The 19,092-nt window shown below is 40.2% G+C and overlaps 1 protein-coding gene across 1 annotated transcript; it reads left to right on the forward strand.

The window, feature by feature from the left end:
- Positions 1 to 16,176: 16,176 nt before the first annotated feature.
- cldn23 (claudin 23) lies at positions 16,177 to 18,577 on the forward strand. The gene has a single exon (XM_004911061.4). It carries the CDS (start codon positions 16,584 to 16,586, stop codon positions 17,436 to 17,438), a length of 855 nt encoding a protein of 284 aa, XP_004911118.1. The 5' UTR covers positions 16,177 to 16,583; the 3' UTR covers positions 17,439 to 18,577.
- The last annotated feature ends 515 nt before the right edge of the window (positions 18,578 to 19,092 follow it).

Raw genomic sequence — 19,092 nt, forward strand, 5'->3', positions numbered from 1 at the left:
AGTGTCCCCACTTTAGCCATTTCTTTGCTGCTGTCAGTGTTGCTGTACTCAAACATTTAAGCACACATGAAAACTAGTGGATTTCATTGCGCAAGGAAAGTGCTGTTTTTTGGCTACTAGATGCCAGTTCACTAATAATTTTTTCTTCAGGAAATCTTTGCAGCCGTTTCACAAAAAAAAATCCCCCAATGGTGAAATGTGGAAACTCGTTGTAAATCCACGTCTGGCAAAGAATTTTGCTTGTCACTAATTCCAGTGCTTGGTAGTCTATCTGAAAGTAAACAAGCAACTATGGGTGGAGAGCCATTTCAGAAGATCAGAGTTTATAGGCATTTTAGGAGGGGTGTAATACTTCTCTATAGCCACTGTATCTGCATTTTAAATATTCAGGTCTACATCTGTTTTCTTTTGTAACAGATATTACCCTTTGAGGATTTAAACTTTTTTTTAAAGAGTTTTAAATACTGTTACACATTTTCTCTGAGTACAAAACACTCAAATATGCCTAGCAAAAGTAAAAAATCTAAAGCAGCAAAGTAACATGAGCGACTGATACATACTGTAATAAGTAAACAGTGGCATCACATTGGCAAGGCAATGTAACGTATGGCAATTTTTCCAGAGGTTTCCAGTGTACCTGTAATGCACTGACATTCCTCGTTGAGCACTATGAAAAGAATCTACAGAGCCTAGACAGAATTTTACAAAAAGGTGACTCTCTGTATATCAATGTCAAACTTGCCTTGCAAACAGAAGGTAAATATGTAAGCAACATGCTAAATTTTGATGAGATACCATTCAAAATAAGCACAGACAAACAGTGCTACAACTTCCTAAAACATGATGGAAAATTTGGGTTCCTGAAAGCCAATTCCCCACCTGGAATGTAGGTGTCACGGTCGGCACCCAATACCAGAGCAAGTGCCAAGCACCCTGGTCTCAGCTCGTGCTTCACCAGTAGCGTGACCACCTTTGGCTTCGGGAGGAGCCCTTCGCTACTCGGATGCCACCTGGACTTATACGAGAGGTGCAAAGCAGGAGTTCTGGCTAGCAATGGGGCACGACTGTAGAAAGTCAGTTAGGCCGAAGATCACGGTACAAATAGGGTTAAACGAGGTCGTCGTCAGGCAGGCTAGGTCGGGGCGGGCAGCAATCTAGGATAGTCAGACAGGCAAGGGTCAAACCGGGTAATCAATACAGCAGGATGAGACGAAATCGTAGTCAAGGTGCAAGCCGAGGTCAGATATGGAATAATCAGAATAGTCAGGACCAGGCCGGGTCAAAAAACAGAAAACTCAACTGGAACAGGCTCAGGAAGGCACCAGAAACAAACTCTATCACGGGCAAAAAATGTAAACAAAAATCCCTTTAAATAGTTTGAATTTCGCGCCATTGCGCGCTGACGTCATGACGTCAGCGCGCATGCGCCTTTAAATTGCGGAAGTGCGCGCGCACTTAGGAAGGAGCCAGCGCAGAAGGAGAATGGCGCGGCGGGCGTCCCCGCCGATGGCAGCGCGGCGGGCGTCCCCACCGCGCTGGTAAGAGACAAATTTACAAAAGATGTCTTGAGCAAAATGACAAAAAATCAGATTGAATTTACTAAAAAGAATTCTTTAAAAATAACAACTACAGCAAATACATGTATTGAAACTGTACCTTTAGTCATACATAATTTCAGATCTGACCTAGATACTAATTCAAGTCAGAGTCAGAGGACCAGAAAAAATTAAACAACGATACAACAATGGAGAGCATATTTTCAGAAAAGGGCTCAGGTTGACAAAAATAAGTGCACTTTACAAAAAAAAAATATGAAACAATTTGAAAATTAAAATAAAATATAAGGATCTGGAATTCACACAAAAGGAGAAAACATTTGAGCTATTTCAGAAACCAATACAAGCTAAAACAAGGGTTTAGACCAGGGGTGGCCAAAACGTCAATCGTGGTCCAAAAAATACAAAGATGATGATGCCACATACAGAGAGAGGAAGCAGGAATGTTCCACCAAAAATGGCAGAGATAATGCCACATACAGAGAGAGGAAGAAGAAGTGCATGATTAAAAGATATGCTGAGGATTCTGTATACAGGCAAAAGTATTATTTTACTCATAAATTAAGAAGAGGCAAAAACTTCTATGAGAAGAGAAAACAATGTTTTAATAGATGGTATAAGACTGATGATTATTTCAGGTCTTATGTCAGTAAAACGTGGCTAAATAGAATAGAATGCAAAGAAAACCTGCTTAAGAGACTTCACAATATGACAAGTGCCCAACAAATAATGATGAAATACAGATTATATGAACTGTATCACAAACCACCAGAAAATAAACATCCTCTTCTTTTAAAAGCACTGGAGCATTTCAAGAATATGATAAATGGACCAACTTTTGTTTGCACTCTTTGTTGCAGAACATTATTTTGGGATCAAGTTTGTCCTTGTGTTCAGAACTAACAAAAAAATCCTAGGCTTAGTGGCATCTGCCTAACTGAAAAATATGTTCACATTTATTTGCCTGATTGTGCAAATTGAAGAAAGGAAAAATTAATGGATCTGCCACAGTTGCCATGATAAAAAAGGAAAGATGCCAGGTATAGCAGCTGCAAACAAGCTTGAACTTACTCCTGTGCCACCAGAGCTCTGTGAACTGAATATCTTAGAGAGACATGTGATTGCAATATACATCCCATTTTCTAAAATTGTAACACTTCCTAAAGGTCAACAGTAAGCAATTGAGGGTGCTGTTGTGTCAGTTCCTTCTGAATTGGAGAATACAGTAAATATTTTACCTCATCCTCTAAGTGAATCACAGTTGCTTATGGTGAAACTGAAGAGAAGACTGTGTTATCAGGGTCATTACCAGTTATAGCATCTCAACATGCAAAAAGTCTTGTCTGCATTACTGAAATTAAAAGAAATCCATTCAGAATATAAAGACATTGTGCTGAACCCTATAAATGAAACAGAAGAACTGTTTAACAATTTCCAACATCCCACAGCTGACATTACAAACCAAGTGGACACTGAAGATGGTCATAATGTAACAGAGCACATCCCTGAGGATAATGGTAATGAAATCACAGTAAATAATAATTCAGGTCTTATTTTGGACACATGTCTTCAACCACCAAATCTTGGACAGCAACTGTTATCCTTTAATAAAGGAATTTTCTACATTGCTCCTGCAGAGGGAAACATCTGTAAGCATGTTCAAGGTCCCCAAGATAGAATCCATGTCCTTTCCTATACAATTTGTATGGCAAAAACCCATTTAATGAACCCTACACAGTACTATTACCAAGTAGATACTTCAATACAATACTATTCTCTGTTGATAATTGTTTTGCAAGAGACATAAACTATATATATTTTTGCATAGTTTGTAACAGAAACACATTTAGCATATTCAAGCATGTCCATTCAGCTGAGAAAAGCAAAACCAAAGACACAGGTTCGCCACAGAATTAACAGTTCATTATAACAGGAAAAATGTGAGTTAGATAAACTTCTGCAAAATAATGACGTGACCAGGTTTATGCTGCCTTTGAGGAGAACACCTGCCTACTGGGAAAGAACTGGGAAAGATTTTTTTGCTATGCTCAGATAAATAGGAACTCCCACAATTTTCTATACATTCAGTGCTCTCGAGATGAGATGGCAAGAGGTGATTACTGCAAAACACAACGAAGAGAATCCATTGACTTTTCAACATTAGACTGGCATGAAAAATGTGATATATTGCATAGCTGTAACCATTCAAAATCCTGTAAGAAGAACAAAAGACACTACAGATTTGGATTTCCTAAACTACCCATGCAAAAAACCATCATAACTCAGCCTAGACAACCTACTGATGAAGTTGATGAGAAGGAAATTGAAGCTTCGACAAATAAAAAACAGTACAGTATGGAAGAAGCTAAGAAAAAAGTCTCCAGTTGTGTGGGATTTGTTGAATGATCCCTCACAAATCTGTTCTCAGTCTCTCATATGAAGAGTACAAGCAATATGTCTAGGCTCTTACATCTTCAAGTGTAATTCTGATGGAGCGTTAGCCAAAAGATTGTTGGATAAATGGATACAACCATATCCTTCTAAAAGCCTGGAATACAAACATGGACATACAGTTTATTCTTAACCCATACTGCTGTATAATGTATATACTGTCATATACTGTATTTCAAATGCTGAGCATGAGATAAGTGAATATTTAAAGAAAATAATTAAGAAATCATCTCACACCACATCTGACTTTGAAAGAATTAAAGAATTGATGCATGCCTATGCAAAAAACAGAGAAGTCAGTGTCCAAGAGGCTGTTGCTTAAACTTGCAGCCTGAATCTAAAATCTTTATCACGTGCTGTAATTTTCATACCAACAGATGAAAATGCTGTAAAAATGAGTTTTGCCAATGAAATACCTACAGAATAAAGATCCGAATGATTAAAATGAAGGAGAATGCCAGGCCAGACCAAATATGCCTGAATTTGATAACATGTGCATGGCCGAATTTGCCAGTGAATACCGCATTGTTTATGGAGGACAGAAAAAGGGCAAAAATGTCATTCAAAAACGATCCATAGGAAAGCCTGCCATAATTCGATATGCACCTTTCTCACAACAAAAATATCCTGAAAAGTTTTATGGTACTCTTCCTCTTTAAAGAGATACACAGCTACAGCCTGTACAATTCAAAACATAGAAATTATTATTTTGTTATGCATTGTAAATGAGAACCAAAAAAGTATGAAAAGCACAGTCAAGACATTGAGAAAGCCATTGAAGATTTTCAGCAGAATGACCTAACTGAAGATGCCTAGACGACATTAGCAAATGAGTTAGTCCATTTGGAAAGCATTATTGAGTGTGAATCAACAGACCCTGATAAAATAAATGAGCAAGATGACATTCCAGATTGCATAACTGATGCTATTGTTAAGAGCTCTGTTACATCAGCAATAAACATTCCACAGTTGAGTCAAGCACAGATCAGACAAATGTATTAAAACATGAACAAAACACAAGCATCAATTTTCTATGCTGTGCATGACTGGTGCAAAAGAAAAATCTGTGGTGAAAATCCAGGGCAGTTCCCACAGTTTTATTAACTGCATTCCCTAGTACAGCAGCTTTCAATAATTAATGGCAAAACACTACAATCACTTCTAAAACTTCCTAGAAGCTTAAAGCCTCCATATCAACGTATTGGAAACTGCCTTGATAAGATCACGGCAAATCTTTGCAAAATACAAATTATAATTACTGATGAAATATTGATGGTATCAAAACCATTATTCTCATATATTAACTTTATAACAATATAAGACAAAGGAACCAAAAAGCCTTTTGGAGGAATTTCCATATTTCATATTGGCACATATTGGTGCAGCTGCCACCACTAAAAAAAGCAAAACCACTGTGTGTCTATGAGCAACAGGTTTTGGACTTTTGGAAATATTATTTCAATATCATAACACTAACATAAATTATGCAAAAGAAAAATGATCTTGCATATGCTGAACAGCTGAACAGATTGCAAATTAAACAAAAACATAAAGCACTATTTGATGGAGACTATTCTGGCAACAGCAATAAAGTCTTCCGAAGAATGCCACTGATGCATTGCAAATATTTGCAACTTATAAAGAAGTAGATGATCACAACTCAACAATCATATCTTCACATTATCCGAACATCATTCGGATGTCGCAAAGTACGAAAAAGTCACGGAAATTAACTAAAACATCGCAGCAAATACGCACAGTTCTAAAACTTAAAAAAAGTATGAATTTTAAGTATTCGGGCTTAATCGTACATTGATGAATGAGCCCCTTAGTAGAACATCACTAAGCGGATTACATATTATCGATATTGATGAAAAGAACATTTTCTGTGATTCTGAAATGAGTGAATGTTTAAATAACATGCCAAAACTGCCTCATATTATAAACGCATCAAACATTAATTTAACACCTATTGTTATTCACCACAACACAGAAGAGCTACAGAACCATAGTTAAGACATGAAGCACCATAATGAGCTTCTTTTAACTGATGTATTTTGCTTAACTGAAACGCAGATCAGTTGTCCCTGATAATCTAAAGGTGGATGGTTATAGAATATTCATATGCAACAGACATGTGTCCTACACAAATGTTTCTTACCTATCTAATAGGAACGGTGGTGGAGTAGCAGTATATGTCAGAAACAACCTTGAAGCTCATCCTGTGCAGTACATACAAAATGTGACAGACTGACAGAATACTTTGTTTTAAAAGTTGAAGTCCCTCAAATGCAGTGACTGCATGCATCTATAGGCCACCAGACTACAAACTAAAAGAGTTTTTACCTAATCTTAATGCACTTCTAACCTCATTAGCACAGGCGGATATTCAATAAGGCTAGGGGTGGATAAACCTCCCCAAACCTGCTTGCCACCTTAAAAAAACAAAACCTCACTCCATTTCTGCACTGTCCTGTAAATCTTCTCCTATTCCTGCAAGCTCCGGTTCTGCTGTAATCAGCTGTGCTCTGATTGGATCTTTCTTCTTGTGGATTCTCCAATCAGAGCACAACTTTCTTGACAGACAGTAAAATTGACCAGTCAAGGCACAGATGCAGACAGGGCTCTGGAGACAGTACAAACTGAAGGCAGTGCAGAAATGAAGACTGAAAAGAAGAATCTGCAGACTGTAAACTTTACCTGAGAACCAACTCTGAACTTTTGCTGAAGATTTCATCCCACTCCCACAGATACTACACAGTTCTAAAGGCTGAATCACTAGTTGAAATTAAATAGTTTTTTGTCACCTGACATCTATAATATCCCTATCACTTATCCTAACAGATGGATGGTAGGTTAACTCTTTCCCCCTGAAAAAGCTAATTGTGCTTTTATATACTTCTTGTTGTTTATTGCACTATTGTTTTTTTTTTTACTTTTGTCATTGTCTTGTTCATTTCTAGTAAGTTACAGTGGGGCCAATGTTATCTATCAGTGCCAGTGTTATAATGTCAGGGCCTGAATATCTGCCATCAGTACCCACTACCTCTCACTGCATATAATGTGCTGGTTTTGTAAACACAGACTGCGTCTCACTGTATATAATGTTCCTAGGATATCAGTACCCGCTGCCTCTCTCTCTATAAAACTAACTTAAAGGGAAACGAAAGTCAAAGTCACTTGGGGGTGCCAAAATGTTAGGCACCCCCAAGTGACTTTGACCACCTACCTTTTACCCCGGGCTGGTGCCCCTGTGAGGAGGGAACAGCACCAGCCCGGGGTAGCTGCCGGCGCTTCCTTCCTTCTGATTCGCTGCGCGCGCATGCGCAGTAGAGTGAAAAGCCGAACTTAAACATTAAAGTCGGCTTTTCACTCTACTGCGCATGCGCCCACCGCTGGCATTCAGGAAAAGGAAGCCAGGAAGAAGGAAGCGATCCGCTCCAGGTGCCCCGGGCTGGTGCTGTTCCCTCCTCACAGGGGCACCAGCCCGGGGTAAAAGGTAGGTGGTCAAAGTCACTTGGGGGTGCCTAACATTTTGGCACCCCCAAGTGACTTTGACTTTCTTTTTCCTTTAAACACATCTAAAGGGGAGGTTCACATTTAAGTTAACTTTTAGTATGTTATAGAATGGCCTATTCCTTGCAACTTTGCAAATGGTCTTCCGAAGTAATTTTTTTATAGTTCTTGAATAATTTGCCTTTCTCTTCTGCCTCTTTCCAGCTTCCAAATGGGGGTCACTGACCCTGGCAGCCAAAAAGTATTGCTCTGTTTTATTACTTCCTCATTGCTAGGGTAAATAAGACCATAGCAACCAGATAGCTGCTGAAATACCAAATGGAGAGCTGCTGAACGAAAAGCTAAATAACTGAAAACCCAGTACAAATAAAAGAGGACCAATTGCAAAGTGTCTCATAATATCAATGTCTATATCATATTAAAAGTTAAGTTAAAGGTAAACTACCCTTTTAAGCTAACGGATCACAAACACAAATGGATGGAGAACCTCTCACAGAAGGGCACGTATGAATACTTTTTCATCCTAAGCATTTTAGGGTTAAAAAAAAGCACTCCCACCCGCACTTTTGCACGGTATCCCTGGGAGTCAGTGGGAACTGCAAGAAGTAGTTGGGATGTACATTTTTTACACCAGCAGCGAATCCACTAAGTCTCACAGTCTCTTAGGTCAGTCTATGTATGGCCCATCTTTAGCCTCCCCAAACAAAAAATTCACCCTCCGCCGATGCTCATTAGACATAATTGGCTACAGACCTATTGTTGTGTGTGGTGACTTCAATGAAGTTCAGCTCTCTTCTGAAAAAGAGCCTATATTTAATTTATTTTACCAAAAAGCATATGTGCAAGTAATCAACAGCAGCACTACTGAGAAAAATACACTTTTAGATCCATTGTTTATTAGCGACTCAGACCAAAATATAACATCTGGTATGTTACATTCTTGTTACAGTTACCATGATCCAGTTTTCTGTGTATAGGTATGAGATCCCTTATCCAGAAACCCGTTATCCAGAAAGTTCCAAATTATGGAAAGGCCATCTCCCATAGACTCCATTATAAATAAATAATTCTAATTTTAAAAAGTGATTTCCTTTTTCTCTGTAATTTTAACATTTTATAACCTTGAACTGTAGTGACCCAAGCACAAACTGTGCTAACTTTGGGACACTGGCATTAATATTTAGAGAATGGCAGCAGGTTAAATGTAAATCAATGCAATTCAATGGGTGAAATCTGATTGGATGTTGGTGGCCCGCCCATTTTTCTATTTTTCAACTGCAGTCCCCCAATGACGAACTGTAAAAGGTTTGGAGACTAGGGGGCTGATTTACTAACCCACGAACGGGTCGAAATGAGTCCGATTGCGTTTTTTTCGTAAAGATCGGTATTTTGCGATTTTTTCGTATTTTTTGCGATTTTTTCGGCGTCTTTACGAATTTTTCGTTACCAATACGATTTTTGCGTAAAAACGCGAGTTTTTCGTAGCCATTACGAAAGTTTCGTAAAATCTTGCGGTTTTTCGTAGCGTTAAAACTTGCGCAAAAAGTTGCGCTTTTTTCGTAGCGTTAAAACTTATGCGAAACTTCGCACCTTTTAAGTTTTAACGCTACGAAAAAGGCGCAACTTTTCGCGTAAGTTTTAACGCTACGGAAAAATCGCAAGATTTTACGCAACTTTCGTAAAGGCTACGAAAAACTTGCGTTTTTACGCAAAAATCGTATTGGTAACGAAAAATTCGTAAAGACGCCGAAAAAATCGCAAAACATACGAAAAAGTCGCAAAATGTTCGTTTTCAAGTCGGAACTTTTCCAATTCGGGTCGGATTCGTGGGTTAGTAAATCAGCCCCTTTGTTGTAAGTAGTATGTGAATGGCAGGCAGCATTTTAAATTTAACCCAAAGAAATTTAATGGGGGAAATTTGTTGGTGGTTCTGCCCATTTTTTGTAACCTCGAAACACAGTTGCTCAGTGACTAACTTAGCTTGGGGACCCTGTGATAAATATTTAGAGAATGTGATAAATATTTAGAGAAAGCAGCTTACATTTAAACCAATAAAATTCAATTAGTGAAATCTGATTGTTGGTGACTCTGCCCACTTTTTCTAATCTTGAATACTAGTCACCCAGTGACAAACATTACAAAGATTGGGAACCCTGGTGTAAATAGCATGAGAATAATTGCGTTTTACATTCAAAACAATGAAATTCAAGGGTTGAAATCTGATTGGCTGTTGGTGCTCCACCTACTTTTTCTAGCCTGAATCCATAGTCACTCAGTGACAAACTGCAAAGTTTGGGGACCCTGGCATTAAATGTGTAAAAATGGCAGCAGTTTATATTTCCCCATTTAAATCACCCCTGGCATTAAATGTGTGAAAAAGGCAGCAGTTTATATTTCCCCATTTAAATCAATGAGTGAATTGTCTGTTTGTGGCTCTGTCTGTTTTTCCTAACCTTAAATCTGTAGTCATCCAGTGAAAAAATGTGCAAGTTTGGGTACCCTTGCCTAAATAATGTAAGAATGGCAGCATTTGAAATGTAAAACAAAAAAATTAAATGAGTAAAATTTAATTGGCTGTTGGTGGCTCCGCCCACTTTTACAAATCTTGAACTACAGTCCACCAGTTACTAACTCTGCAAAGTGTGGGGACCCTGGCATTAATGCTGTGAGAAAGGCAGCAGTCTGAATATAACCCAAAGAAATTTAATGGGTGACATCTGATTGGCTGTTGGTGGCTCAGTCCACTTTTTCTAACCTTTAACCTTAGTACCCCCATGAGAAACTGTGAATAGTTTGGGAACACAGGCGTTAAATGTTTGAGAATGGCAGCAGTTTACATTTCCCCATTAAAGGACTTGGCAAAATGTTAGGCACCCCCAAGTGACTTTAATCGCTTACCTTGTACCCCGGGCTGGTGCCCCTGTTAGGAGAAAGCAGCACCAGCCGGGGTGCCTGTGAGCGCTTCCTTCTTCCGCATTGGCGCGCTGCAAAGTCGGCTTTTCACTCTAATGCACATGCGCCAGCCCAGGGAATTCGCTGCAGAAGAAACGCGGAAGAAGGAAGCACTCACAGGTACCCAGGGCTGGTGCTCTTTTCTCCTAACAGGGCCACCAGCCCGGGGTCACTTGGGGGTGCCTAACTTTTTGGCACCCCCAAGTGACTTAGCTTTTCCTTCTCCTTTAAAATCAATGAGATAAATCTGATAAAACCCACTTTTTAAACCTTAAATTATTGTGACCCAGTGACTAACTCTGCAAAGTTTGGGGACCTTAAATAGTCTTAAATAGTATCAGAATGCCAGCATTTTAAATGTAAAACAATAAAATTCAATAACTGAAATCTTATTGGCTGTTGGTGGCTTCTCCTACTTTTCAAACCTAAAACTACATTTCCCTATTGAGCAACAGTGAAGAGTTTGGGGACCCTGGCATTAACACTGTGAGCATGGAAGCAGATAGAATTGTAGATTGTAAGCTCTCTTGTAGATTGTAAGCTCTTTTGGGCAGGGCCCTCTTCACCTCTTGTATCGGTTATTGATTGCTTTATATGTTACTCTGTATGTCCAATGTATGTAACCCACTTATTGTACAGCGCTGCGGAATATGTTGGCACTTTATAAATAAATGTTAATGTAAAATAGAATTTCCCCATTAAAAGTCAATAGGTCAAATCTGATTGGCTATTGGTGGCTCCGCCCACTTTTACATGGTTAGTTACAGTATGGGACTAGTTTGAAATTGAAACCAATGAAAGTCTATAGGTGAAATCTCATTAGTTGTTGGTGCCTCTGCTTACTTTTTCTAACCTTTAACTTTAGTCCCCCAGTGGCCAACAGTGAAACGTTTGGGGACACCGGCATTAAACGTGTGAGAAACAAAAAAAAATTTGTTTTCCACTATTAAACCTGTGAGGTGCGGATTCCTGCTTTAGTGTCTAGTATCCTTCTTTAATAAATTGTACCCAGGCATTTATCTTTTTTTAGATCAATTCAACAGTTTATCGGCCCATGTATGGGGCCTTCCGAAGGGCCTACCCAACCAATATCTGGCTAAAAATTAGTTTCTGATTGACCACATCATTTTATTAATGCAGTCCTCATCCCAACGACCTGTATCCCAATTTTTGGCCCTTGGGCAAAAAGTTTAGATCAGTTGATATCACCCACCTTATATGGGTATATCAGGAAAGAATCTGTTTGACAACTTTCAACAAATAAGCAGATCTTAAAATGCATGGCCGGCTTAAGTTTACAGCCCAGATTATGTGGTTGCTCTTGCTCTTTCTTTAAGGGCGTGACAGACAGGGAGATGAGTCGCCGTGCGACAAATCTCCCTTGTCGCGGGCAACTCATCTCCCCGTCTGTCACGGCCCTTACACTGTGCAAATTCTTCCAGGGAAACTCCCCCAGCCAGCCATATATAATTAACTGGCTTCCTCTTTATCTGTGACAATAAGCTTAGCTTTTGTTCTAAATTTAAGCTGGCCATACACGCACCGATAATATCGTACAAAACCTCGTTTTGTACAATATTTGGTGCGTGTATGGCAAGTTGGCGAGTCGACCGATTTCACAGGAAGCTGCTGATATCGGTCGACTCGCTGATCGGGCCAGTTAAAAGATTTTGATCGGGTGCCATAGAAGGCGCCTGACCAAAATCTGCCTTCAGCGCTGAATCGGCAGAAGGAGGTAGAAATCCTATTGTTTCTACCTCCTTATCTGCCGTTTCAGCCCTGAACGGTTTGTGGCTGATTGTAAGATTGCAAATCGCCACGTGTGTGGCCAACTTTACTCTTTTTTTTATCTTTCTCACTTCAGGGAATAACCCAAAAATGTAGAAAAAAATTGTTGCTCTGTGCTCCAGAAAGGGCAAAGGGGCCACTGAGAAAAACAACTGTACCCCAGCAGGTCAGTCCAAGTGTTTTTCTGCAAACAAGGGTAGGATTTTGCACACTATAGGGACAAAACAAAGCAATGATTGAAAATTACCTATCAGCCTATCAGAGTCTGATATTTTTTAACTCCCCAACAGATGCTTGCTGATTACCAAACCAGTTAGTTTCCTGAACTAGCTAATTAATTTAGCTTGACTTCTGTGAAAGGCCAAGGGGCATGGAATGTCCACTTTCTTCCACTTGCATTTTGTGCACAAGCAGAGGCAGTGTCGGACAGGCCCACAGGGATACCAGGAAAATTCCCAGTGGGCCCAGGTGTCAGTGGGCCCTCCTGCTTCTCGCCATTTGGCCTAATTCATGGTCATTACTTATTTTCTATGGAAACAAAGCAACTAAATATATAGAAGAACAGATTATAGTATGCAAAGATAAAAAAAAACTAGGAATATATAAAGACTGAGTAAGAAGTGGATGGAGTATTGTTTGGAGAGTGGGCCCATGGTCAAAGGTCCTCTGGTGGGCCCCTGGCATCCAAGTTCGACACTGAGCAGAGGAAAGTGATCCACAACATGTACTTCATCCTGTATCTCCATTGACAGGCACAGGTGTTGGCTTGTGTGGAGCTAAACCGACTGGACATTGGCTCATGCATTTTCGCACACTATACACAATATCTGCTCAGTGTAGCGCCACACAGGCTGATGCTGTGGAAAGCATGAAAGAGGATACACTTTCCTCCTTCTGCTTACAAAACACAAGTGGAGGAAAGTGGACAATCTGTTCTTGTCATAAACTGGTTCTTAATCTCTGACTATAGTGTATGACCCAACCTGTTCTTTGTAATCCCTGGTTTTTCCTTAATACTACGTTGGGTAAATGAATAACTGCTGATGACCCATTCTGGTTTTGACCCTGTCAAGACTGCTCCCACTTGATACCTTGCTGAATTGACACATGGCTCTTTCCTGAAATAGTTAGTGAGCTGTTGCAACCCCAATCCACAAAGATGGATAACTTTACAGTACAGCGACTTGCAAAATGCACCTGTCCTAAGTGGATCTGCTGTTCTGTGGCTTTCCATTCTGTGGATTCCATTCCATAATCACATTTCACCTATTTACTTTCAATGGTGAAATGTAAAATGCTGTCAGTCCCACAATTTTTACGCCTGAGTCCACAAACTTTGCAGAGTTGGTCACTGGGGGACTGCAGTTCAAATGTAAGAAAAGTGGGTTGGGCCACTAACAGCCAATCAGATTTCATCCATTGAATTTCATTGGTTTAAATTTAAAATGCTGTCATTCTCACACCCACCAATCACAATTCACCTATTGACTTTTATTGGTTTAAATTTAAACTGCTGCAGTTTTTAAACTATTAATCATAGGGTACCTAAACTTTGCAGAGTTAGTCAATGGGTAACTAAAGTTCCAGGTTAGAAAAAGTGGGCGAAACCACCCACTGCCAATCCCATGTCAATCATTGACTTTCAGTGGGGAAATTTAAATTGCTGCCATTCAGACACTATAAAAACCAGGGTTTTTACTATATAACTGTGGTCCAAGGTTAGAAAAACTGGGTGGAGCCAACAGCCAGATTTCATTCAGTGACTTCACGTTTTTCAAACCAATATAATGTTTGTTCTCAAATTTCCCTATCTAGTTCACTCATTGAAGTTGGTTTCTAATTCAGTCAGTGAATAAGAGTAACTGGTGATTTAAGGAAATAAATGACCTTGGGCCATGGATTTCAACTCATATATTTGCAGTCAGGGTTGCCCTGCATTCTAGGCAGCACACTCCGGCCTGGCCTGAAAAGTTTCTGGGCAGGAAAAGTGGCATTAAAGTGGGCATCCCTGCAATTCTGTCTATTTAAATAATATCAGGGGTGCCGAAGGGGTTAAATTACCTTGAGCCACTGATTCCAACCCATATATTTGTAGGCAGAGATGCCCTGCATTATATGCATCCTGTTTTGGCCTGGCCTGAAAAGGTTTGGTGCAGGAAAAGTGACATCAAAATGGGCATCCCTGCAATTCTGTCTATTTAAATAATACCAGGGGTGCTGAAGGGGTTAAATGACCTTGAGCCACTGATTCCAACCCATATATTTGTAGGCAGAGATGCCCTGCATTGTATGCATCCTGTTTTGGCCTGGCCTGAAAAGGTTTGGTGCAGGAAAAGTGACATCAAAGTGGGCATCCATGAAATTGTAACAGTGGTGCCGAATGGATTTAATGATCTTGGGCCACTGATTTCAACTCAAATATTTGTAGGTTGTAGTTCATATATATACTTGGAAATGTGTGGCCCAATGTCATTGTAACACTATTTTGGCTAGGAATTGTTTAAACCAGGCTAGTAATGATAGGAGAGCACGTGTTACATGCGACTCTCTCTCTTAGGATGGGCCTTCGCTTAGGTGGAAGAGACCTAACCAGAGCTAAGGGTGTAGTTGTACTACAACTCACTGTAGTTGTGTAGTGCAGTTGGTAAAAATGGACGCCAGAAAGGTTCTTATGGTGAACTAATAACAAGTTTATTGTCAAAGACAATGCAATGATGATGCAGGGTTATCATATACTCACAGATAGGCAGATATAGATGGTAAAAGGTAGAAGTACTCAGAGGAACAAGAGAGGATGTACACTGGTTTATCCCACCTCTCTTGGGAGTCTGGGCAGGGTAAATGCATCTGTCAGCTTAGCACCCCTTTGGGAATAGTCTGAATAGACACCTGGTTCCTCAGGTTGATAACCCCTAGTGTGAGAGTCCTCCGTGTGAGTAGGGATCAGGGTTTGTTCTGGCCTGTCTCCTATCTCTACTCCGTGGCCCTATGCTGAGGCAACATTGTCGGATAGAAGAGTACTTTCAAATCTATTATCCTGGTGGAGCTGAGCTGCTCTTGCTAAATAAGCCTGACTACCTCACTCTCCTAGAGAGTGCTATGACAAATCTGCGGTTTCTGCCTAACCTCATTCACAGGGGCCTGTCCCCGACTTCTCCAGAGTGGGTGTTGTCACTCTGGGGCACAAATGGCTTCTGGGGCCTAAGGTCTGCTCTCAGGCTCAAATGGAGCTCTGCTTGGAAAGCAGCCTGCAGCCAAAAGAGGATGTCACACCCTCCTGCTAGACACTATATCAGTCTGCAGGGGGTGCACAACCTGACTAAACCTATAAGGAATAGTTTTAAAACTGTAACTTAAGTACAGGGGCTCTTACCCAATAACAGAAAAGATGTGAAGAGGTAGGGTTATAAAGCCATAGGGAGCTTAACCCTATGGGTCCCTACATCATTTAATCGTTTTAGCACTCATTTCACTTTTAGTTTAGTTTAGGCAGAATTGCTACAGTTTCCACATTTGGTGGCCAGAACCAATTTGAGCCACACTGGAGAGAAATGCAAACCTTTTTAGGAAACCCTGCCTGGCATGTTACTTATTCAACAAGGCAGAATTGCAAAGATGCCCGTCTTAATGCCATTTCTCATGCCCAAAACCTTCAGGGGCCAGGCAGCATACAATGCGGGACACACCTGCCTATAAATATAAGGGTTGAAATCAGTGGCCCAAGGTCATTTAACCTTTTAAATCATTTGTTACTTGTTCATGCACACGTAACGCCAAATTATATTCTCTTCCCCTACCCGGTTTTGGAACAAACAATCATGTGACCCAAAGTACGACAGGTAACTCGCTGCCTGTCCCATGAACCAACATTTCTTGACTTGCTGCGCTCTTACCCCGCCCCTTCCTCCTCTATGAAACGGTGGTTTCTGTCAATCCAGTTGGAGTAGTTTCACTCTGGCCGTAGAACAGGGCGTGCAGCTATAAACCAGGCAAGATCTCCAACTCTGAACCCCTGCAACTGACAGCCGGGAAGGTGACTACGGCAGAATAACAAGCGCCCAACAGGGTGGCAGCTGATTTGCACTGAGCCGCCTAGCCGTGAAATCATCCTCCAGTTCTCCTATTTGCTTTCCCCAACGAAAATAACACTGCCAGGGAAATACCAAAGCGAAAATACCAACCAACTGGAAGGAACGCAACTTTTCGCTCCTGGACTACTCCGTCTATATATATATATTGGCGGAGGAAGCTGTTTGGTTGTTGGCTAATCTTCAGCACCGCCCGCAGTTCCCAGGGGCACAGAGAAGTCACAATAACGCCATGCGGACCCCGGTAGTAATGATCATAGGCATGGTACTGGCTCCTTGCGGACTAGTGCTGAACTTAACCTGCACTGTTGCCCCGAACTGGCGCCAGCTCAGTCAACTGACTGGCAAGCCGCAAGACGTAGTTGAACACCAGGGCATCTGGGACATCTGCGACGAGACCGTCACAAACCAAAACAAAGTCTGTGGAATCTCCAACACCGAGTACTTTGGATTAAAGGTTGTGATGGTTGCCAGGGCACTCATGATTACTTCTCTGGTGGTCACCGCATTGGGGATCGTAGTGGCATCGCTGGGTGTCCGCTGCTGGCAGGACGAGCCTCACTTTGTGTTATCTGGAATAGGCGGACTAGTGATCTTCATCTCTGGGGTGCTCAGCCTTATTCCTGTCTCCTGGTACAACAACGGCATGTATTCGCTGCTAAGCACAGACAGCAGTAGCATTACTATCCAGGTGGACTATGCTTTGGTACTGGGCTATCTGGGTAGCTGCTTCGAAATCATCGGTGGCTTTTCACTTGCGCTTAGTTTTGTTCGCGGCTGTAAGGACTGTATAGGGAGCAGGCGCAAGTCTCCTACTTCTACTTTATATTACAAACAGAATCCGCGCAACCATTCTGGCAACCCCACAAGCGTCTACAGTATCAGAACTGACAGGGACAATTTAGGCTATAGTGTTGGCAATGACAGCTATGTGCAGGGTAATGACAGGCGATATGCACCTTCCGAGGTGTCAGTGCCAAAGTCATACAGCAATCCCAGGGATGTAATAGATAAAGAGCATTCCAGGGGCCCTCGCAGGCCTGCCAGCCAACTCAGCTCCTTGCCCTGTGATTCCGATCTCTTATAAAGCATTCTGTAAATATTATACACTGCAGATTCATTGCCTTTTAGTCATTTGTACAGATTGAAAAACGAATTCTAGCTGTAGCTAATCAACTTTAAGAACTTGAACAATGACTCATGGTATAATTATTCTTTAAATAATTTCTAATATAAAAGTGCGCTGAACAGCTTTTCTAATGAAGGTCTTGTGTCCATATGAAGGGTGTATATAAAGTTGGTCCTTGTTCATTTTTCTAGTTTAGTCAGTGCGCTATGGCCATTGATAAGCTGACCAATGTCCAGTTGTAAAAATACAATTTCAATATCTCCTTGAGAGCTAGAGGCTTTTAAGAATTGCGGAAGGCCTGCAGTTTTTGAATTTTGAATGCCTTAAAACTATTTATGAGCACTCTGTATTTTAAGGAAGAACTATAATAGTGAATGTTTGCCCTGTTGTAAGGATCAAAGATTGAAAAGCAAAGAGCAACTAAATCAGGTGAGTGGCAGGTACAGGCAAAGAGTATGACACTTTAAATACTATTTGTTCTGGTGTGCTATACTGGCACAATTAGAAACACATCTACATGTATTTTGGTACCATACACTAACTTACTGTACCATATTAAATATTGCTTTGTCTTACAGAAATGATAACAAACTGTAAAGTTGATCCCCTTGTAGCTCCCATATATTTACAATACCTTAATATGTAACATCTTTCTAGAAAGGAAACATATTATACCAGCACATACGCAAAAATAGTTGCATGGTGGAGTATTAAGGTCTGTGGCATATAAGGTATAGGTAAACATGACAGGACAGTGGCTTCCGGAATTTGTCATGTTCTTTTGGTATTTCCTTAGAGTTATCTTTATATACATTGTATTCAGTTTGTGATATTATTTTGTAACAAGATTCTTTGCAAATAGGGAGGGTGAAAAAACTAAAAATCTTTGTGAGTCACATTCACAATTTAAAGGGATTCTGTGATGATTTTTACTTGTTATTACTAGTTTACATAGCAAATAATTCACTTCAATAATGGTTCTTTTTCTGTGCAATTTGTATGTTTAATGTATTCACCCATTTATTGTACAATGCTGCACAATCTGTTGGCACTTTATTAATATTTGTTAATAATGTATAAAACACTCTGTGTGGAACAATTTCAAGCAAATGGATTTCAAGCCCCAGCAGCCAACACTTTACAATGGAGGCACAGGCAGGCTATAATAGTTTCTTTTCAGTGTGTGGAATCAGATTTGTTTAGGTTTATAGATAGATAGATAGATAGATAGATAGATAGATAGATATGTTTTTTGGAATTTCAGATTGTGTTTGTGCAACCAACTGAATGAGCTTATATATAGAAATCATTTTATAGTGATAATGGTCCTTTATTACATAGTAAGTTGGGTTGAAAAAAGACATACGTCCATCACGTTCAACCATAATATTCATCCAACAATTATTTTTTACTGTACCTTTAAACTATAGAACAAATATATATAGTTACATTGGGTTGAAAAAGAGTCCATCAAGTTCAACCCTTCCAAGTAAACCCAGCACACACAAACCTATACTGACCAATCTTTACACTCACATATATAAACCATATATACCAACATCAATACTAACTGTATATTTTAGTATCACTGTAGCTTTAGATACTATGCTTG

This window comes from Xenopus tropicalis, chromosome 1 (genome assembly GCF_000004195.4).
Source record: "Xenopus tropicalis strain Nigerian chromosome 1, UCB_Xtro_10.0, whole genome shotgun sequence".
Taxonomy (NCBI): Eukaryota; Metazoa; Chordata; class Amphibia; order Anura; family Pipidae; genus Xenopus; species Xenopus tropicalis.